This window comes from Juglans microcarpa x Juglans regia, chromosome 2D (assembly GCF_004785595.1).
Source record: "Juglans microcarpa x Juglans regia isolate MS1-56 chromosome 2D, Jm3101_v1.0, whole genome shotgun sequence".
NCBI classification, from domain to species: Eukaryota; Viridiplantae; Streptophyta; class Magnoliopsida; order Fagales; family Juglandaceae; genus Juglans; species Juglans microcarpa x Juglans regia.
In genome coordinates, this window is record NC_054596.1 from 9460584 (window position 1) to 9484283 (window position 23700).

Genomic DNA, 23700 nt, shown 5'->3' on the forward strand with positions numbered 1-23700 from the left:
AAATATAAGATGTTAAATGAACAGAAATTTTCTTATATTTTGTTGAACTGAAAATTAGTAGAGACTATGAAATGTTTTAATTTTGCATCGGAGAAAGTTAAAATATTGCAATTGAGAAATGATTTGTACAAATTCTAAATAGACAAGCCTCATACAAACCTTTGTATAAAAGTAAACCCTACTTTAAAAAAGTGTAAAAAAAACTATTATTTATTAATAAGACCCATTGTTTTATAAAAGGCTTGTATGAGACTTGTCTATTTAAAATTTGTATCAAGCATTACTCATTGCGATTACATGTTTGTGACGAAAATAAAAGGGAAGTGTGGCATACAAGAACAAGATGATTGGTCACTTTTATGTGGTTTAAAAATTAATAAAACATTTTCAATTATATACAGTAAATGACAATTATCGAGCTTATCAAAATTGTTCGACTTTTAAGGATGAACTAATTTCTCTATGAGAACAGCGAGAAAAGAAACAGGCACTTCAAATGGGAAGGAAACACTTGAAGCCTGGACTTAATCAAAGATAGTCAAGGAAACACTTGGCTTTCAGTTTTAGCCAGGAAAATTGAGCTTGACATAGACCGACCAAGCTATTCGTCACTTTCCCTTTCAGGGTAGAGAATGAACTCATTTACATATGCTACAACTTTTTTTCCCCCCTCCCAAAAAGAAAATGAGAGAAATGAAGAAGGAATTCCCTTTTTTTCTGTTGCATATACTAATTTACATTTAAGTTTCACCAATTACATTTTCGGGTTACATCGGAGTCTTGTGATATTTACATCAAATGATAACTCACATGGATATGAAATAGAAATGAATGAGAGTGAGGACGGAAAGAGGCAACAGAAATGGAGTAGAATGATGCATGCCATCTCCAAAGACATTTTTAACACAAAACTATTACCTACAAAATTGAAGAATTTCACGTGAACTCTGCCCCCATTGCTGGACTGTTAGCTCTCCTTGCCGTAGAATGAGACATGCCATCTCAAAAACACTTTTCAGGAATGGCCTTGTACCCTGAAAAATAGTTAAAAATGGATATATCAGAGCAAGTCCATAATGCAATTTCATATAATCAACTGTGGCCAACTGCAAGTGCACAAGCTTGCTAGCCATACTTGGAAAACAAATTTGATAAGGTGCATCCTATATGATGCTAGTACCCAGTACCCTTCTCCCCACCGACTGCAAAATGGAATGGGTTGAATTGCCGCATGAAAATTAGTTCTACAGAAGCACCACCAACCAAGACACCGAAAAAAACATAGTCCACTTAAAAATTGTTTCTCCGAAGAAAAAAACTAAAGGGGAGACAGAGAGAGAGGCAAAACCAATCCAATTCATCCTAACCTGCTTACTAAATCCTTTGCAATGCTTCTAGCATTTAAAAGCTGGATGCTTCTTGCAACTTCATCATCAGATACTGCTGCTTTCAAGCTAGAAAAGAATCCCTTGTATGCAACATTGACGTCTTCTAAATCCCATGTCCCTCCAGGACGGAAGCACTCTGGAGTTTCCAACATTTTCTTTTGTGTTTGTGGGTCATTATCAATAAGGAGTTTCTCAAGGAGATGCTTTTTTCCCAATCTACTTCCTGCCCTGTTGTTTACAAGTGCTTCTAACCTGGAACCCATGATAATGCCTCGACTAATACATGTTGAAGGTAGCTGCAGAAGGTAGGAGTTGCAAATAACAAAAGCAATAGTCAAAACATCTACTAAATGTGAAGCTTCGGTGACAACACACCAATATAAAAGCAACTGCAAAAGAGGCTCATCCTCCTAGAGTAAAAACAGAATATCTACTTACCCAAGATATTAATTTCCCTTCCCAACTTTTTAAATTTCCCTTTTTTCCCACTTCTCCCTTCCCTCTTTCTTTAAATTTCCGCTAAAACCAAAATTTAAGGTAAGCTTGTCATTTGCCATGTATATGTGATTTACTCTTTTTCAGTAGAAATCCACTTCATAAAGATTGTCACAAACAGGCAAATTTATAACATGAATCACAGCACATAACTGCAAGGAGAGAGGGAGAGACAGGAGATTTCAAGTTACCTGTGCAAGCTGTGCAACCCTAAAACCAAAACTACTCTCTGAAACGCCAGTCACAAGCTTATATAGGTAAGTCACATCTTCATGATCAGATTTTGAGTCTTCTATATCCATGTCTTTATGCGAAGTCAAATATGAAACATGGTATGCCCCCACAGAGCCAGGAAATTCATTTCTAATATCCGCAATTTTAGGGTAGTGGGTGACAAAGAGAACCATGCACCTTTTCTGCTCTAGCAGATAATGCAATGTAGCATAAGCAATAGCTACACCATCATGTGTGCTTGTGCCTCTCCCAAGTTCATCAATGATAACCAATGAACGTGCTGTGCAATTGTGGAGTATATTTGAAGCCTCACTCAACTCTTCTAGAAAGGTGCTTCTCCCTTGTTGGATACTGTCAGAAGCACCCATTCGGGTGTAGATACCATCTAGCACATGGAGTTTTGCCGATGATGCTGGTACGAAGGAACCAACCTAAAGAACCATAGAAAAATCCAGTAAAGCAAATTCTGTAAGAGATCCATCTTGTCAAACAAAAACCGTAAGAGGGAAATTTTGGACACTACAAAAGGTATTCAACAATCAGCACCAGCTGAAGAGAAACATACTAGATCCCATCACAGATTATAATGCAAATAATTACTAAGACGAACAAAAAAAGCAAAAAGAAGAACTCTGGTTAATATTCAAAAGCCCTAATCAATTGCATTTTTCCAAGGATGAATACTGGGTCTTCTTACTAACGATGAAGTTTATATTATGTAAGGCATATAGCACGACTCCAACAATCCAAAAGCTACAATGAAACTTGTGTCTGAAGAGAAAATTTCTACATAAAAGTGTAACTCTGTAGACAGGATGGAGAAAACAAGAGGACCAGCCAATTTTTAAAGAATGAAACTGATTTGAAAATGTTGCGCATGGTTCCCTATTGATACAGTTAATGCCCTAGATCATAAACAATAGAGTAGTTGGGAGATTTGAATTTACCTGAGCCATGATGGCAATGAGAGCAACTTGGCGAATGTAGCAACTCTTTCCACCCATGTTGGGTCCAGTAACAATCTGACAATACTCACCGTCTGCATTCAAATTCGTGTCATTTGGAACAAAATTGTCTTGTAACATAGTTTCCAAAACCTGGTCAAAAGTGGTAAGCAGTAAACAGGAGGCCATAATGACTAACGGGAAAATGGCCTTTCCTAAACATATCAGTATTACAAACTCAAGCTAGTATCATGTCATCTTCTTTGTTGCAATGTAATAAACATTATTGATGAAATATGATTTATCCAAGAACTTAAACAAATTAAAGTGTCTCAGCTATACTCGATGAAAGAAAGTGAATTCCTTAAATTATTTACTAAAGGTTACAAGCTATGTCAACATAAACTACAAACTAGAACCACCAACATAATCCACCCTCAGGGGCCCCACCCCACTCCTTTCTCCCCAAATGACAGATCAGCATGCCAGTTCAGCTTGTGATCCAGAGGGTGTAGGCAAAAACTAGGAAACCACTTCTCCAACAAAGAATAGGTCACAGTTCACAGTGTCTCTACCAGCCTAGAGAGAGTGAGAGAGAGAGAGAGAGAGAGAGAGAGAGAGAGTCTGGACATGTTAAGAACTATGTAGAAATTGTAACATGGCTTTCCAGAACGTCAACTTGACCCTATCAACTTATATGGAAGAGTCACCGTGCTCTGCCCCCCATCTTCAGGAGCTGCTTTCCCTTAGGAAAAAATGATAACTATGGCTAGTACTATCAAATTTTCTTTAAGTTTAAATACACACAAGCACTTAATCTCTAAGCTAGGAAAGAAACAAGATCTATGTAATACAGCATCCCTAATACTACTTATAAACTAGTTGTGCACCCACACAATGCACGAGAAGAATTGCTATACTTTTATTCTTTCTATAACCTGTTTGTGGAGTTGCATGGCATTTTTAAATTACCAATTGTAATAAATTGAGTGGAAAAAGGATTAAGTGTTGTTGAAGAAAGAATATGAAGTGTTCCAAACCTAAGAATAAGGATTCCAAAATATAGATCATATATTTGAAACTTTCTATTAGTGTTTCAACTCTAACTCATCTATAACATATATAATTTTCACAGTAAGAATTTTGCTTCTTCCATTTATTTTTTATTTTTATTTTTTCTGAGCCATGCCATGCATTCTTTTGTTAACTAACCATAAATTTAGTCATAAATGATATAGAAATAAACTCCACACAAAAACATTACGGTTGCACCCAATAATAGCCAAAGCCCTGAGATTAGATAGGAAGAGCCTCTCAGCAAACAAATTGAAATAGGTTTCTGAATTCATAAGAGTATGTAGTTCAAGGACTAAATACCTTTTTTGAAAAGCAATATATTGACAGTTACATAATAACGTCAGTTAAAATAGACTCGATAAGATCCCTCACCGAGGTAAAAAAAATTTAGTAAATTTTGAACACATACCGGATGACGACCAGAAGAGATGTGTACTTGAACAGGTTCATCTTCATAGACAAAAACTGGACGAACATAATTCTGCAGCAGATTAATCAAGAGGAAAATATAGCATCAAGTTAACGTTGCAGATATAGCGGAAATTTTACTCTTGCCACAAATTAATTTTCACCTGGACAAAAAGCACAAATTCTAAGAAAGTAACAATAAATGCTTTTGCCAATGGCCCTTGGGCCAATTGGTACCTCCACTGCCCCCAAGTATGGGACCTTGTGAGACATCAGGGGATCGCAATCCCCAGTCTACTAGGAAAAAAGAACAGCAACTGCTTATTGTGGGAGTACATCATAGTAAATGTAATAAATGGAAAACAGTTACTGTGGAAAGTGCAAAACTTATTTTTCAACATTGTTACAGTAGAATACTTCTGGAACTTCCCAAAAGGGATATGAGTAGTATTATTTAGGGTCAGAAGGGGTAATTAACTCTCACCTTATTTCTGGAAAGAATGGCAAGGGAATGCAGACAATCCAAAGTAGCCAGTGCTTGAACAGCAGCTTGAAAGTCAGCATAATATTTACCAAATTCCCTTAGAAAGCTATCCCAAGCAGCTCGGCAGGCAACTGTCAGCTTCTCATTTGCTAGCGATAACTGGTCTAAAGCAGTCAACACTTCCAGTGGGTGATAGCGTATTGTTTTTTTGGTACTATTTACCTTAACCCAATTCAAGGGTACCTTCACGTCTAAGGGCAACTGCAACAAAGCTATTCTAAGTTAGGTATACAAATGAACGTTGCAGATATAATTGGAATAATAATAATTATTATTATTCCAATTGGGATATCCTATTCTTACTTATCATAAATATATATATATATATATTATTTGAATATCAAAATATATTTTTTGAGGAAAATAACCAAAAGTAAGGTCACGCCAATCATAGAAACTGAAAGACAAAGCGAGCATGGTCAATAACACTGAATAGCCAAACAAATAAACACACCAACACCACAAACCAAAAGAGATCTATTTTTTTTTTTTTTTAAATAACTTGTTTACTCATTATTAGGTTAAACAATAACAGAAACATAGACCATCAGTTAATTGAACCTTACCAACTGCCCCTCCCTCACCAACTTCAAAAAGAAAACGAAATAGAAAAAACAGGACTGTATGGAAAATACACTAAAAATGCCACAATATTAGAACACATAAATACCTAGTCATTTACCAGAATCTATCTTGGAGACAGCAACTCAAACACTTGATTTCAAAGACAGCACTGTAAAGTATGTGGAGAAAAAGAAAATTGCACTTGAAGTACAAAGTAACTATGAAGCAACAAGACAGGTGGAATCTTGAATTTTAAAAAAATGTTTATAACTTGCACAGGAATCTCAAATAACCAAGAAAAAAGTCCATCTGAATTTCAAACTCAACTACCTCTATTAAATGTGTTGTTCCAGACACATTCATGAATTCCAATTTGCGCATTCCAAGCTGCTTGCGATACAAATCAATCAGAGAATCCAATTTCTCCTGTGCCATATGAACCTCTTTTTGGGCTCTAGAAACCTATGGATAAAGAATCATACCAAGGGGGCTCAGAGAGCATAGTTAAAAAAGGCAAGATGAAACACACACATACACAGAGAAGGCCAGGTGGAAGGGGGACCCGCCACTTTCAGCTGATGAAACCCCTTATACATAGTACAAACCTCAGGAAATTGACCATTAGATGTGCTAATTAAATTTTTTAGATCTCTTTGATCAGCTGCTTCTTTGTTAAGGGTAGACAACAATTTCACAGCACTGCCAATTACAATGGATGATGAAGCAGTCAAAATCAACTTTTTCAACAGCTTGGAGTACACAGTATTGGCTCGCATATTTTTGACGTTATCCTCTTCTTCAAGGTGAATTTTCTGAAGTTGTTTTCCAGCACATAGAATAGCTTGGATGACTGCAATGAACTGTAAGATCCAATCGTGTAAAAACTGTCAGCATGCCACAAAATGTAATAAATACACTTCCAAGGCATAAAAATTAGTAGCATTGACTGGAAAGGCAACATATGAATGACCTATATAAACATAGCAATACACATTAGCAGGACAATTAGCAGGACAAAGAATGAGTCATTCATCACCTCGGACGGGGTGGCAGTCCGGTGGAAGACTCTTGTTATACCACGTTGAATATCGGGTGACCTCCCCAACAATGTCAAAACTGAAGAAAGTAGATAAGTAAACTCAGGTTGTACAACTGTGGTATCAGAATTTTCCCCATCTAACCCTTGAATATTTTGCAAAGCCCTAGAAGACCCCATCGATTCTGCAATCTCAGAAACAGCATCAAGACGAGCAGAAATCATGTTCCTATCACATAAAGGGTGCGCTACCTGTGTCATGCAATGGAACTAATAAAATACTGGAGAAAGAAAGAGATAAAATTGCAAGCAAAATCCATCAAAATCCACATCCATCGGACCACCACATACCCAGTGCCTAAGAAGTCTTGAACCATATATAGTAAGAGTATGATTCATGAACTGCAGCAAGGAGCCAGACTCGGACCCATCGGTGCTGTTCTTCAAAACCTAAAGAGAATAGGCATAGTATTTGTTTTTAATCAGTACAATGGACACAGTAATTTAGTCTTATTGAAATGGAATATTACTAATAAGGAAATATTTTTTTTAATAAGTAAACGATTATATTGATATAAATAGGCATAGCCCAAGTGTTACCATTTGGGTTGCCATTCACCAAGACTGAAAACTTCGCCGTTGAGATACACCATCTAATTCACGAGCACCATTTCTCCCCAAACCCACACCTCCCAAGCAAATGAACTCCCAATTAACATGACCATACGCCTTTTCCATATCTAATTTGCATAGGATCCTCGATTGTCCAGATTTTAGTCTTCTATCTAGACATTCATTGGCAATGAGAATTGAATCCAGAATTTGTATACCCTTCACAAATGCATTTTGGGGTTTTGAAATGAACCTCTCCAGGGCCTCCCCTAGGCGATTTGTGAGCACCTTCGATATGATCTTATACACCTCATTCACAAGACTAATGGGCTGGTAATCTTTCACCTCCGATGCACCAATCTTCTTGGGAATAAGTGTGATAAATATAAATGTGGCGTTACGGCTTTTCTCAAACTTCCCAACCGAAAAGAATTCATGCAAAACTCTCATTAAATCTTCCCTCACCACATCCCAACATGTTTGAAAAAATCATTAAGGAAATATCAAATTAAAAGAAGTTGTTCAAGCCTCCAAACAACCCATTGTATATATTATATAACATTCTTCAGGAGTGCTCACAAATTCCTGATGATATTTGTACAGGAAGTTCCTTATTCTTCCAACTAGGTCTAAGTAAAAAACGTTTAAGCCATCCTACATTGGAAAGATAACACCGGATTCCTGCTGCCAGCCCACCCATGTGGGCTATGAGAGTGGTAATGGATGACAATCAAGTTATAAAAACACCAATTATGTTGGTTCAGCATCAGAGTCAATGAGCCTGATTCACTCCTGAAGTTGAGATGATTCACCACCGGCCCTCATCCTAAGATTAACCGTTTTGAAAGTCCCTTGGTGGTAGAGGAGCCAGACATGATGCTAGCTCAGCACAAGATACTAGTGTTATTAGAAACCCCCAAGGGGAGAACTTTCAGCATAACAAAAATAGGCAATTACCTCCAATTGTTGAAGTGCATTGGCTGAGAAGGTCATCTCCATTTTGCTTGAGAAGGGCCTAAATGAAGCTCCCAGGCACAAGATTCTCTCAAAACCAAATTGCTTTAGATGCCGAATGGTTAAGGCCAGTGCTTGGACAGCCAAATCTGGCATGTTCATAATCCCCTTCAAAACCCAAATAGTAAAGTGTAAAAGAATGAAAAATGATTAAAAATAAAAATGCAAGAGAGAGATAAGTACAAAACTAAAAAAATTCAGCAAGTTAGCATCGATTACAAACAATAACCTTAATTAGGCAGAAATAAAGATTTAATCATAATTTTTAGTAAAAGAGGATGAAATTTAGAAAGTTTTGCAGCAATTACACCACTCATAATTTAACTAACTCAATGAGGATAAAGTAATCAGGACGTCACTCAACTATTACAGGATTTGCTGAAAGAGCAGTTATCTCTAAAAGAGTGCAAGGAGGATACCAAAGGTTCCATAAGTTTGTTTTGTCAAGAAAAAAAATAGTAAAAGATACAATACCTCAATTGTCAGGCGATGGTTTCCCTGCTCTGTGACCTTCGTGCTTTGTATTGCATGATATGGATGATCTACTAAATTATCTTCACTCGTGTTCTCGTATAAAGACATCACTTCAGCAAGCGCACCTCCATCTATGAAGCATTCTCCTGAGGCATGCTCCACACGAACATTTGAAGAGGGTCCAGCATAAGCAAGTAACAACTAATTACAATAAGTCCCATTATATTAGGCAAGTCCAACTTAGAGGCCAGGAAAATCACACATCAAAAGATAAATAAGCCTATATTAGAGCAAAATTTGAAGAATTTCAAATCTTAGGTTTTGTTATCATCTCAGGAATGGTTTGATTATATATCTTAAAAATTTATTTGTATCATCTCCATCTTTGAATTATCCCCAATTCCCCAATAAATAGAAGTAGTCTATGATGCAAATTCAATTTAAGAATAACAAAGATGCAAGACCTCAAAGTTCTTTATCTCATCCTCTCTCTATTTTTTCTCTTTTCCCTTTCAATTGTTATTGCATTTTAAATTCTATCGCCTACTAATTAACAAAATGACAAAGTCACCTTATCTATAGATAAAAAAGAATGATGTAAACTCAAAATAGAAACCGACAAGAGGAGTGAAGCCCCCAACTAGCATCAGCACAAATTTAGCACCTTATATTTCTCAGACATGAGAAGAAGAAAAAAAGACATTTTTTCCATTGCATAAAACTTTATCATCGTAACCACGAAGCTACCTTCTCCGTTTGCTGAGAGAGAGGCTTGCCAAGAAGCAACTCTGCAGGTGACAAGCTTAAAACCACAGCCTCAAGCGCACACCTCATAAAATTATCGTTGAACTCCGCATAAACAACGTCTCCCGTAGATATTTCCACCGCAACCATGCCGATTGTCACATCAAACCCACTCTCCACTCCACACTCCAAATTCTTTTCTAGCACACCCTTCTCCACAACACAAACCAAATAATTACTCTCTCCCCCCACCCCTCCTCCCCTCCCCCCATATCCTCGGCTGCCTCTAGCGTCGCCTTAGTGTACAATGCTGATAATCCCCGGCAAAAGGGGCCCAGCCGGTTCTCCCCGTGCGCCTTAATTGCCGCGGTCTCGGTCTGCTTCACCACACCAACCTTATACCCAGCACTCACAAGCCTCCTCACATGGACATTTAATCGAAAAGTAGGCACGCTCGCCGTCATAAAGCTATGATCCAAATGGGCATATATCCCCAACTCCCTTGCCGCAATTTCGGCATCCTCGCCAAAAAACCGGTACTTGTAACCAACTTCCACCATCAAAAGAACATCAGGGTATTTATTTTTAAGGTCCACGACTTGTAGTTCTAAGGGAGTGTATTTGGTCGGGTTTGGTTTCGGGTTTTGAGATGACAGTTCTGAAGATGTTGTGGAAGGTTCTAGTAGTCGGTGGAGGAATTTTTCGTGGAGGGAGGGGTTCGGGAGAGGGGGGATGGCATTGTGGGTGTGGGGGGAGAGTTTGGGGAGCTTTGAGGGTTTGGAATTTGGGGAGGAGAGTCGGGAGGTAAGGCGGCGTTTGGAGGGAGAGAAAGTGACTGTGGCTGAGATTTTTGGAGGTGGGGTTGAAGAAGAAGACGGAGGAGGAGCAGGACTCGATGGGATTTTGGATTTGGGAGCGAAGAAGCGGGATATTACTTGCTGTTTTTGCTTGCCCATTGTAAATTTGTAACAGGTGATGGCGGTGGTGGAAGTGAGGGCAAATTTAGTATGGATCTGGGAGGGTTTATTGATTTGGCGCCTTTTTATCTGGACTCCTCAAACCATATCGTCTTCTATCCCTTCGTTTCTCCTAAAAAATAAAAATAAAAGGAAAATAAATAAAATAAAGACCTTGAGAACAAATCAAGATAATTCATTCAAGAATGCGAACAATAAAAAGATAAATTTATTATCGACTGCATTATTGGAGTTAAAAATGTGTGAATCTAAATTTTTTAAAGTTTTTTTTCCAAACTCATGATTTAGAATCAATTTAGGTGAATTGTGCAAAAATACACTTGTAGTGGTCTTTTTAGAATTAATTTGAATGCAGTTGATTTGGAGGACAAAAATTGCGCACCAACCATCCACCTGGATGTTAAATAAAACGGTTCGACGGCATATTCCTTCTCTTCTCTTCTCTATGTTTGTTCTATCTCTCTTCATTCTCCTCCATTCTCTTCTCTTCTCTTCTCCCTGTTGATTCTTGTTCTCTCCTCCATTTGCAACCTCAAGACGATAGAACACAATCTGATAGCCATTATTTCCACCACTCCTCTCACTATAGAACCAATCTATAGTAGTCAATTTAGAAGATTTTAGATTTTCAATTCTGTCTCCAAACTATTCATCTCCTAAAATCTTTTGAATCTCACCAAGCAAATCAACTCTGCAAACCAACACATCAAAAAGTAAGCACATTTCCTTGTGTATTCAATCTTCGAAATACTGATACAAAATGCTTCAACGTAGTAAAGACTAGCTAAAACTTGTAGTTTTCTACTGCATAAGCACTAAAAAAAATAATAGAAATACAAATGACAAAAAAGGATGCGAGAAAAGAAGAGGTTAATGAATATAAGAAACAAGTTATGAGAAACAAAATGGATCACAAAGCAAAATGGGAAGGGGCTTTTGTTTGAGCCTCAAAAAATGAAAACCACAAAAAAGCAATGTTCTTTCCTTGAGAATATATAGAAAGCTTTTCGAATTTCAAGTTCTGTTTTTCTTTCTTTTCACAGAAACCAAACAGACAATCGTTTCAGGCCAATAATTTGCTTCCATGGGATGGAAATTTTCTTTGCTCTTTGTAAACTGGAAAAAAAAATGAAGCTTACCAAAGCACTCCCAGACTTCATGCATAGATAACACGTTGAAGGCACGAAGCTTGCAAATTTATGCAGTAAACGAAAACAGAGAATTCAAAGAACCAGAGAATGAGAGAGCTAACAATCAAAATCTGGTTCGAGTTCCTTACGAAATGTAAGATCTACAGCTCTATGTTTCTCACAACGAACGAACCTCGGGATAGCTACAAGCTTGGCTATGCTGAAACAGAGTAATCAAAGATGGAGGAGAAGAGAAGTATGATACGAGAGAGATGGAGTTGGAAAAATGTATTCTCATTAAGTGAGTCGTATTACAGAAGAATAAGTCTGTATTTATAACCTGTAATACAGACGTGCAAAAGTAACTATAATAACTAACTCTCTATGTAAGCCAATGAAAACATTACATGTGTTTATTCTAAAATCTACATATCATTATATCAATCTATAATAGTCTCCCTCAAGATGATATGTATATATCATGCACATTCATCTTGGACAACAAAGTATCAAATGGTTTGGAACCAAGAGGCTTAGTCATGCAATTTGATGAGCAGAAGCAATATGTAAAACAATCAGTAATCCTTCTTCTATTTTCTCACGCACCAAATGACAATCCAGCTCTATATGTTTGGTTCGTTCATGATGAACTGGATTAGCTGCTCTATGAGGAGCAGCTTGGTTATCACAAGACAATAAAGCTGATTGTGTACGTGATTGATGTAGATCCTTAAGTAATGACCGGATCCATATTATTTCACAAATTGTAAATGCTATTGATCTATATTCAGTTTTTGCTGATGATCTAGAAACTGTATGTTGCTTCTTCGATTTCCAAGATACCAGAGAATCCCCAATGAAAACACAATACCCACTGACTGACCTGCGAGTATCTATACAACTTGCCCAATCTGAGTATGAAAATGCCTTTATATGCACTTTGGAATGACTTGGAAATAAAAGACATTGTCCATGAGCTAATTTCAAGTATCTAAGAATCCCCATTGCAGCTTGAAGAAGAGGTATTCGAGGACTATCTAGATTGACTCAAATGGTGGACTGCAAAAGTAATGTCTGGTCTAGATGAGTAAGGTAAATTAATCTGCCAATCAATCTTTTATAACCAGAAATATCATCAACCAAGTCACCTTCACCTTTTGACAATTTAACATGAGTATCTATTGGAAACAAAATAGGTTTGATAGCTAACAAACCAAAATCTGCTAGTAGCTCTAGAGTGTATTTTCTTTGAGATAAAGAAAAGCCTCTTTGTGATCTTGCAATTTTCATCCCAAGAAAGAACTTGGCCGGTCCCAAATCTTTCAATTTAAATTGAAGAGTTAAGGCTGCTTTGACAGATTCAATTGCCTCTAAATCACTGCTAGCAAGCAGGATATCATCCACATAAAGCAATAGGGCCACAAATGAATTTACTTCCTTCTTAGTAAACAATGAGTAATCTACCTTTGACTGTGTGAATCCAATATCAAACAACATAGATTTGAACTTTGAATTCCATTGTTTGGATGCTTGCTTCAAACCATATAAGGATCTTTGCAATTTGCATACCCGAGAGTCCCCCTTAGGTAGATAACTAGGAGGTGCTTTCATGAAAACTTCTTCATCTAAATCTCCATATAAAAAAACATTATTGACATCTAGGTGAAAAATATACCAATTGTGTATTGCAGCCAGTGATAATACATATCTAACAGTGACCATCTTCGCAAAAGGTGAGAAAGCTTCAAAAAAATCTAAGCCTTCATTTTGAGTGTACCATTTGGCTACAAGTCTTGCCTTATGTCTCTCAATAAAATCATATGAATTGTATTTAATTTTATACAGCCATTTACAACCTATGGGTGTTTTATTTGGAGAAAGTGATGTAAGAACTCAAGTGTTATTTGAATCAAGTGCAAACAATTCTGCAGCCATGGCATCTCTTCGATGAGTATGCCTAACAACTTGGTGATAAAAATTTGGTTCAATTTCAGTAGATATGGCAACAGAAAAGGCTCTATGTGATTGAGACAATTCGGAGTATGATAAGACATCAGAAATGCTATATTTAGTACTTGTATTAATGGTAAGATCTGTGAAAGAAGATTGAGAAGTAAAATCAATCAGATTGTAGTGAAAATATTGCAGGTAACCAGGTGCTTTGTGTTGTCGAGTTGATCTCCTCAGAACAAGAAATCGAGTCTCATCATTCAAATTTGGCGAGTCTATATTTTCTGGACTAAGATGATTACTGGATTGTTCTTGAGGATTGGAAGGTATAGAAATATTTGTATTCTTAATAGAATCGGAAACTGGTTTTGGAAAGACTATGTTATCTAATGATGAATGATGAATAATGTTCATACTTGAAATGATGGTCGAATAATCATTCTTTAATATAAAAGGGAAAACCGATTCATGAAAAATCACATCCCTAGAAATAAAGAAAATTTTTATTTTCTAAATCATACAATTTATATACTTTTATACTGGAAGGATAACCTACAAAAATACATTTTCTAGCTCTTGATGAAAATTTGTTTTTGTTTTGAATAAGTGTTGATGCATAAACCAAACAACCAAAAACTTTCAAATGATTATAAGATGGATTTGATAAAGAACTTCATGTGAAGACTTGTTATTTAAAACTAAAGATGGAATGCGAGTTATGAGATAACATGCAGTTAGTATGCATTCTCCCCAAAAAACTAAAGAAACATTTGATTGAAATTTTAAAGCTCTTGCTACATTTAGCAAGTGTTGATATTTTCTCTCAACTATAGAATTTTGTTGAGGTGTTTCAACACATCACATTTGATGTACTAATCCTTTCAATGCATAAAAATCTGCCATTTTAAATTCTGAACCGTTATCACTTCTTAGACATTGTATTTTCTTTCCAAACTGTGTTTCAATTAAATTGTAATAATTTTTGAATATGTTTCTGACCTCAGACTTGTTTTTCATCAAATATACCCAAGTAAATCTCGAATGATCATCAGCTATAGTAAGGAAGAATCTGAACCATTATGGGTTGGAATTGAAAAAGGACCCCATATATCACAATAGACAATATGAAAAATGAAACTTTCAGTATATGGATGAATTTGAAATGATAATCTTTTCTGTTTTGCCAATGGACAAACTGTACAAAGATGATCAACAATTTATCAGAAATGTTGATATTTGGTACATTATTGGAAAGAAATAATAGTCGGGATATAGAAGAATGTCCTAGTCTGCTATGCCAGACTTTAGAACTTTTTACAGAGTTTACAAGAGCTGACTTAGGTTGAACCACAACATCACTAGCACCTGATTTCTGCAGTATGTAAAGCCCAGCCGATCTCCTAGTTATCCCAATCATCTTCCATTGGGTAATTTCCTGAATAAAGCAAAAATCAGATGAGAATATAAATGACCATTTTTTATTTGAAGTATGTTTACTCACTGAGAGCAGATTATATGAAAAAGATGGTACACAAAGTACATCTTTAAGAATTAGGTTTTCAGATATTTGAACTGTATCAATATGAGTTACGGGTACAGTATTTCCATTTGGGAGTTTAACAGAAATGTTTAAGGCTTTTGTGGTTAAGGTAAAGATGTCAATTGAATGAGCAATATGGTATGTAGCCCCTGTGTCTACAATCCAAGTATTCTCAGATATTAAAGATGAAATTGAAGCACTTAAAGAAAGGCTAGATTTTGATGATATACCTTGACCATAATGACCAATCGAATTAGAAATGATGTTTGTAGCTTGGTGATTGGTATTATCATCAGGTTGTGGGTGAATTAATGATAACAATTTTTTATAGTCTTCTTGAGAGAAAGACATTTGATTAAAATTCTCAAAAGGAGTACTCAAGGTTTTGCCCGAAATCTGATTAGCAGTTGCCGTAAATTTTCCTTTCTGTCAAAAATTGGTTGAATTATGTTTGAAGCCTGAAGGGTAGCCATGTATCTTGTAGCATTTTTTCACTATATGATTGTTCATACCACTGTGAGTGTAAAACAGCTTATCTCTTTTCGGTTGTTGTTTTCCAAGAACAAACATTTTCATTGCTGGATTTGTATCTTGAACTTTACTCATGAAGGCAACAGTGTCAATCATGCTGTTCTTGCTAATCTCTCTCTGTTTCTCTTCTAGAGGTTACAACATTAGAATTTGCTCTCTGATATGGGAAAAACAATTGTTTAACCCCATAAAAAAATTGCATCACATGCTGTCGATCTTGATAACCCAAGAAAATCTTTATTGCCACACTTACAGATTCTTAATGCTCCACATGAACATGTTGGAATCTGATTATAATCCAGCAATTCGTCCCATAAGGATTTGAATCTTGTATAATAATCTCGCACTAATGAGTCTTCTTGCGTCAAAATTGATAGATCTTTTTGTAGTTGAAAGATTCTTCATTCTTGGACTATTTCCTTGTGTAAATCTATTTTTCAGATCATCCCACATGTCTTTAGCTGTTCTTGCACATATTATGTTGCAACCTATTTCTTGTGAAATAGAACTGATGATTCAGGAAGAAACTATATTATTGCATCTCTCCCACAATTCATAGGTAGAATTTATTGAATTTGGTTGTGCAATCAATCCATTCACGAACCTTATATTGTTCTTGGCTTTCAAAGCCATCATCATGGACCTGCTCCATGTATGATATTTTTTCCTAGTGAGGACGTTTGACACCAGTATGTTTCCTGGTGAATCACCACTTTGTAAGTGATAGTAACTTGAAATATTCTTCATATTTGAATCTGAAACGGAATCAGAATTAGCCATTTACAATCTGATACCATGAAATAGAGTAATAAAAAATGGAGGAGAAGAGAAGTCTGATACGAAAGAGATGAAGTTGGAAAAATATATTCTCATTAAGTGAGTCGTATTATAGAAGAATAAGTCTGTATTTATAACTTGTAATACAGACGTGTAAAAGTAATTGTAATAATTAACTCTCTATGTAAGCCAATGAAAACATTACATGTGTTTATTCTAAAATATACATTTCATTATATCAATCTATAACATATGCCATATTTCCATTGGATAGATATAGCGAATAGGGCTTAGAAAATATTGGTAATGGTTTTATTTTGGAGGAGGGAGAGACATATGGAAGGTAAGCTCAGGAAAAAGAGAAAATGGAAGAAAATATAGGGTGAGAGAGAGAGAGAGGGGGGTTCGTGAAGACAGACAGGGAGAGATTAGGGCACAGATTCGAAGTGAAAATGTTAAGAAGAACAAAAAATCTAAGGAGGTGAAGATGAGATTCGTGTTTTCCTTTTCTTTTTGTTTTTCTTTTTGTTTTTTTTAAAATAAAAATTACTCTGACAACAACATGTCAAGTAAACTTGGTATGCGGATTCATCCGCTAACTCGTTTGTACCTAGACGAACTGGTCTTTTTATTAGAAAAAACTTTGTATGCATGCGACTTTGTGCACATCCTTGCGCACGAAGAAGACCTAGCATGGCCAACTAGAAAATGATACAGGGCATTTTGGGGAGCTCGAAAAATGGGATGCATTTAGGCAGGAGAAATGGATAGACAGGAAAGGAGAAATTTCATGCGTTGAAGTCATCGAATGGAAATAGTGGCGAAGGAGTGCAGATGCATGTATTTCTCCTCCCCAGTGATACAATGATCCCATGCCTCTATAGATATTTGCTTCTCTGTTTCTTTCCATATCATGGTTAGGAAAAGAAAGGTCTTTTGTCAAAATCCCACGTTGAGAATTGTTGCACCATCCATGTAAATATTACGGAGGATATTCATGTACAGTGCACATGGAGAAGATTGCTCTTTGATGCTTCATGTGGCCTTGAACTCAGCTTTCTATGCTCCTATACAGCCAACGTGTAACTTCAGTTTTTCTTTGTATATATGCCGTATGGGTTAAAAGAGATTGTCTGAAGCCGAATCATAATAGGAAAATTCTAAATAGAAAGCTGAGATATAAGTGTGATGTCTGCTGCTTGTACACAGCTTCTTGACAATACATTTCCTTGCATCATGTTAAAGATGCAAAGCTTCATGATGATTCGATTGATATCAGAGCCTGTTGAGTGTTGTGAAAAAATTGTCAGGATCAAGTTCCTTTGATAGTTGCAGGTCCAAAAATTACTTTTTCTATAGGATATATACTTCTTTTCTCTTATTCTTCAGGATTATATGCCATATACGTGTATATATTCCCTTTTATTGTAAGTAATTGGGAGTCCGATACCTTACTATATCATGTAACATTACAGGAAGCAAAACTTTTTATAGAGTATATATATCGGTTATCTTCTTTTTGTGGTTAAGAAATTTATTAATTTTGTGCAGAAAACATAGCAAAGTGTCTGTTCTCAACAAGACGATGAAATCGTGAAACTCCTCATGATTCCTTGGGACGATTATGTCACGGATAACTAACATTTCAAATATAAAAAATAAACCTTTAGAGAGAGAGAGAGAGAGAGAGAGAGAGAGAGAGAGAGAGAGCTTTACATCGGCCTGGGAATACCTTCAGTTCATCAGCATATTACTAGTTGTGTCTCTTTCAAAGTATAGTCAATTTTGTGAACAAGTAGAGTACTTGCAAGTTTCTAAAGAGGCAAAAGAAAATGGGTGGCAGAGGAGTGCAGCGCAGCTGATCTTCAAGATCTGAGAGAGAGAGAGACGTGCATTGCGGAGGAATGTGAGGATGGGGTGCGAAAATCAGATCTGAAAATGGAGAAATCAAACGGAATTATGTTGTCTTCTTTGTCATGTATTTCTTCTTCCATTTTTTTTAAATAAGAGCTGACGCCGCCACGTGGCGTGCACAATTTCGTGTGAGCAACATCGCCCGTATGTAGAGAGATCGTTTTATTATGCATATGAAATACGTTATTACACGCCTTCTTCTACGTAATATGTCCTTTTAACAATAATTTTTGAATGTCACGCTTATACAAATCCTTTTGTTTTACTTTGTTTCTCTCGTCTTTTCAAACTCTACATAACTAACTTTGCCTAAACATAGGAGGAGGAGGAAGATGCCCATAAATAGAAAGAATTGCGGCCCAATTTGCTAAAGTGATTCGTCCCCAACAAGTTTTTTGTTTTTTTGTTTTTTACAAAGTTTATTTATCGGCCCATAATTTGACACATCATAGTCAAGGATGTGACTGTGACGTATGTCATGTTAACTTGTAAATTATATTTTAATTTTTTTATATTATAGTAAATCTCACAACTTAGCAAATTTATAAGTAAGAAAATCTTAAGAACGTATACATCATTCTCTAATTACTTAATCAAATTAAATAGTCAAATATAATAAGAGATAAACATAACATTCTCTCGTTTATTTTCACAAATGAGATGAGTTGAGTTGAGATTAAAGTTACATATTAAATAAAATATTGTTAGAATATTTTTATTTTGAGATTTGAAAAAGTTGAATTGTTTATTTTATTTTGTGTAAAAATTTGATAAAGTTGTAATGATTAGATGAGATAAATTAAGAGAAATTGTGAAAATAAACGAGTAAATATTCTTGTATGATCTACCTTGTCTACAAATTATTCACAAACAATATTAATTATTGTAAGACCACATAATACATCTATCTTTCTTTACAATTAGATCCCTCAGTTCAATCAAATAATTGAATAGGTAATCTACTCCATAAATATTGATTCTCTCTCTATTATCTATCTTTATATATATATATATATATATATATATATATATATATATATATATATATTATCATCTCAAAATAGATATAGATGTTGTATTTTCCATTTTTTATTTGAACAAAAATGCATAGAACTTGGACCGACATTACTTGACCCAACTAAGTGCATTTTAGGAAGATTACTTTTTTTTTTTAATTAGTAAAATGCATATAAATGGGGATACATATCTATTTTAGAGTTAAAATACACTCATTAATTTATAATCTGGGTATTTCAAACTCTAAAATTTAAAGTAAACGAGAAATAATATATGAAGTTAGTCATACAATATTCATTAATCATTAAATGTTATTTGAAAAAATCTCTTGCACAATTATTAATCGTAGAATTCACATCATGTATCTATCTCTTTGCTTTGTATTAGAGTCTAGAGATCTTAATTCAATTATTTATATTGCAGTATAATGGTAATATCCTATTTTATACTATCAATCTGCATGAACAATACTATTACCAATTGGATGCCTTCTTTTTTCAAAGAAATTTCTGTATATCATTCATAAAATCAAATACTACATAGTTTATCTTTTTTCAGACTATTAATAATGAAGACCGGGACTTCTTCAATCCACACTCTTTCATCATCTAAACTTAATGCTTCCTTTGTTAACTCATGAGCTACTGTGTTGTTTTCTCTATAAACAAATTGTATCTTCCTTTCACTTCTTTTTTTATCACTTTCTTGATGTCTTCAACTATATGGCCATAATAAGTCATGACCTCATCTTCATTCCTTACTACCTTTATGATGATTTGTGCATCCCCTTCTAGTATTGCCTTTTGGAAATTCAGATCCCTACAAAACTACATGGCTTTCCATAGAGCATAGCACCTGCTAATTTACGTTGCTGGACATTACTTCTTTGAGCACATGCTGCGGCAAGGGCCTCCCCTTCCTCATCACTAATTATGATCCTCATTCCCATCCTTTTGTTATTGATATCTAGACAAGCATCCGAATTCACTTTCACAAAATTTTGTTTTGGTCTTTTCCATTTTTGCTAGTTTCTTTCATCCACTGATGATGGCTCTTCATTCTTTAGGATTTTGTATGCTTGCTTGAATTCTTCCAAACCTTCCCGAGCCAACTTGATTATTTTATATGGACTTTGTAGTTTGTTCTCAAAGACAAACTCATTTCTTCTGTGCCACACTCTCCTTATTTGTACAACAAACTCTTTCAACTCTGACTTATTCAATTTTTCTATCAACTTTTCCCAAAGTATGAGGAAGTCATCTTCTGCACAGCTTCACTTCTGCACGTAACTTTGTCCTTCTGCCCATACATCATTACATGCTGGACATCTCCACAAAGCATGAATCACTGTCTCTATTTCTCTGAGACAGATGGGGCAGTTAGGATCTTGTGCCATCTTCCTATGAAACTGGTTCTTTTTTGTTGCTAACAAATTATTTCTAGCCTTCCATAGAAAAATCTTCACCACTCCTGGCACATCTAGATCCCATATACTGCTCCATCTACTGTTTATTGCATTCTCTATTGATGATTCTCCTATGAAAGTTTTTTTCCTTTCCAGCTCCAGGAAATATGCACTCTTCACTGTGAATACCTTTTTCTTGGAAGGGCCCCATATAAGTTTATCCTCAATGTTACCTTTACTAAGTGACATACCACAAATCTGAGCTACCTCTTCTTTAGCAAAAATGGATCTTACTAGTTCTTCATTCTGCTCTCTTTTTTGCTTTATTATTAGCTCATCTACCTTTGAATCTTCACTAAAATTGAAACTAGTGACTGGACAGTATAAGAAGATGGTGTAGATAACCATTTATAGCCTCATATCTGAATTTTACTCTCATTCTTCACTCTCCATCTTAGACCCTCTTTTAACAATTCATAAGCTGCCCATATACTTCTCCAAATTAGATAAGGTTTATAACCTAATTTTGCCTCTAACAGAGTCGAGGTTCTAAAATACTTCTCTTTAAATACCTCGTTTGCTTTCGCATATGAGATGAGATGTAATACCCCATATGATAAGGATAAAGATAATGATTGGTGATGAATGAGATCCCACATTACTTGGGAAAGAAAATTTCTTGCTCTTTATAAGGCTCTAATGAAACTCCAATTATATCCTTGACTAATCATTTTAAAGTATAGACTATGTGGTTTGGGCCTTCTATTAGAACATTACAAATGGTATCAAAATCTATCCCAATAAAAAATGTGGGATTTGATCCGTGCCACCTACAACGGACAAGTCCAACGAGGACGTCAGTAATTTAAGGGGGAGATTGTGATACCTCAATATGATTAAGGATAAGGCTAGATGATGAATGATATTCTACATTACTTGGAAATGAAAAGTTCTTGCCCTTTATAAGGTTCCAATAGAGTTCCAATTATATTATCGATTAGTCATTTTGGAGTATGGGCCATGTGGTTTGAACTTTTTATTGGGGAGTTACATGAGATGAGATAAAAGTTGAAAGTTAAATAAAATAATGTTAGAATATATTTTTTTAATATTATTTTTTTTTAGATTTGAAAAAATTGAATTGTTTATTTTATTTTGTGTGGGAATTAGGGAAAGTTATAATGATTAGATGAGATGGGATGAAATGAGATGAGAATGTTTGTGGAAACAAACGAGGGAATCTCCTCTCTTGTTTTGCTAGTAGAGCTAAATTAAAACTTTCCAAATCCGTGAAGCTAATTACTCTATTCCCCTTTTGCAGACCCATCTTATTCCACCTCCTCCAGTGCACCTTACCCTTCTTCTGGTGATTTTCCCACCAGAATTTTGAGAACATAACATTAATGTTATTACACAGTTTTTTTGGGAGTCTAAAAACACTCATAGTATATGTTGGAATAGCCTGAGACACTGCTTTTATCATCACCTCTTTCCCTGCTTGAGAGAGAAAATTGTTATTCCAATTGTCTATTTTCTGCTATACCCTCTCTTTTATTCCTTTGAATGTATTGTATTTTGATCTTCCTACTATAGCAGGAGGACTTCGATACATTTCATAGCTCCCACACACTAATGCATCTCTTTCTTTCATAATTCTCATTCTATCTTTTGCATGTGTAATGCTACTAAAAAAGATAGAGGTCTTGTCTTTATTAAGAAATTGTCTTGAGGCTTTCTCATTCCTCTTCAACACCTCTTACAACCTATTCCACTCCTGCACATTTGCTCTTCCAAATAAAATGCAATCACCACAAATAGAAGATGGTTAATACTAGTACCCCCCGTACCACTTGAATTCCTCTAGTGTTACTCTTCTGCTCAGAATTGTTGAGTAAGGAGCTAAGCTTTTCAACACATAATATGAATAGATAAAGTGACAAAGGGTCTCCCTATCTTAGACCCATCGTGGGAAAAAACTTCATTCCTGGTTTACCATTAATGAGAACTAAGTAAGACATTGAAGTTACACAACTCATTATTAGATTTATCCATCTATCACAAAATCCCATCCATTTAATCACTGCTTCCAAGTATATCCACTCAATTAGATCGTATGCCTTTGACATATCAAGTTTTATGGCCTTACTCCCAGCTTTACCTCTCTTCTTGGTTTTCATAGAATTCAACACTTCATAAACCACAATGATGTTATCAGTAATCAGCCTCCAAGGGTGAGAAGACACTTTGTGTAGGAGAGATGATTGTTGAAAGCACCTTATTGAATTTGTTAGCAATTGTTTTTGACATTATCTTGTATAATTCGTTACATAGACTTATGAGTCTATACTCACTAACATGCTTAGGACATTTGAATTTGAGAATGAAAGCAAGATATGTATAGTTTACTAAGGGATGCATACTATTACCATTTAGGAAGGATAAGACAGCTTGACACACCTCATCTGCAATAATACTCCAATGGTTTTGATAGAAGCATGCCCCAAAACCATCTAGACCCGAAGACTTTAGAGGAGCCATTTGCTTTATTGCCTCTTCTACCTCCAGTCTTGTGAAATTATTTGAGATGCTTTCATTCATTTATGATGTGACCCATGGCTCCACATTCTTTAAGCATTCCTCAATGTCTTCTCGAGTTGGTTTTGTTGTAGTAAATAAATCCTCAATATCCACAATATTATTGAGAATTCTGTTTTGATCATTAGAAACTTCCATCATGGTATTTCTCCTTCTCCTTTGATTAGCACAAGTATGGAAATATTTCGTATTCCTATCTCCAAGCTTGCACCAATTTCTCTTTGCCCTTTGTCTCCACTTCATTTCTTCTGTTTCAAGCAGAGAACTTAGCTCTTCTTGCACCCTCCTTATTTCTTCTGTGTTGTACCTGCCTTCAACAGATTGCAATTA

General features: G+C 35.5%; 1 protein-coding gene across 1 annotated transcript; it reads right to left on the reverse strand.

The window, feature by feature from the left end:
* Positions 1 to 668: 668 nt before the first annotated feature.
* Positions 669 to 10619, reverse strand: LOC121248433 (DNA mismatch repair protein MSH3). Its single transcript, XM_041146905.1, is given in 15 exon segments — positions 669 to 1034; positions 1136 to 1202; positions 1368 to 1684; positions 2075 to 2548; positions 3065 to 3214; positions 4548 to 4619; positions 5031 to 5291; positions 5985 to 6116; positions 6260 to 6514; positions 6691 to 6942; positions 7042 to 7140; positions 8260 to 8424; positions 8791 to 8991; positions 9538 to 9779; positions 9782 to 10619. Coding segments are annotated over 15 exon segments (3516 nt in total). The 5' UTR covers positions 10491 to 10619; the 3' UTR covers positions 669 to 914.
* Positions 10620 to 23700: the final 13081 nt, after the last annotated feature.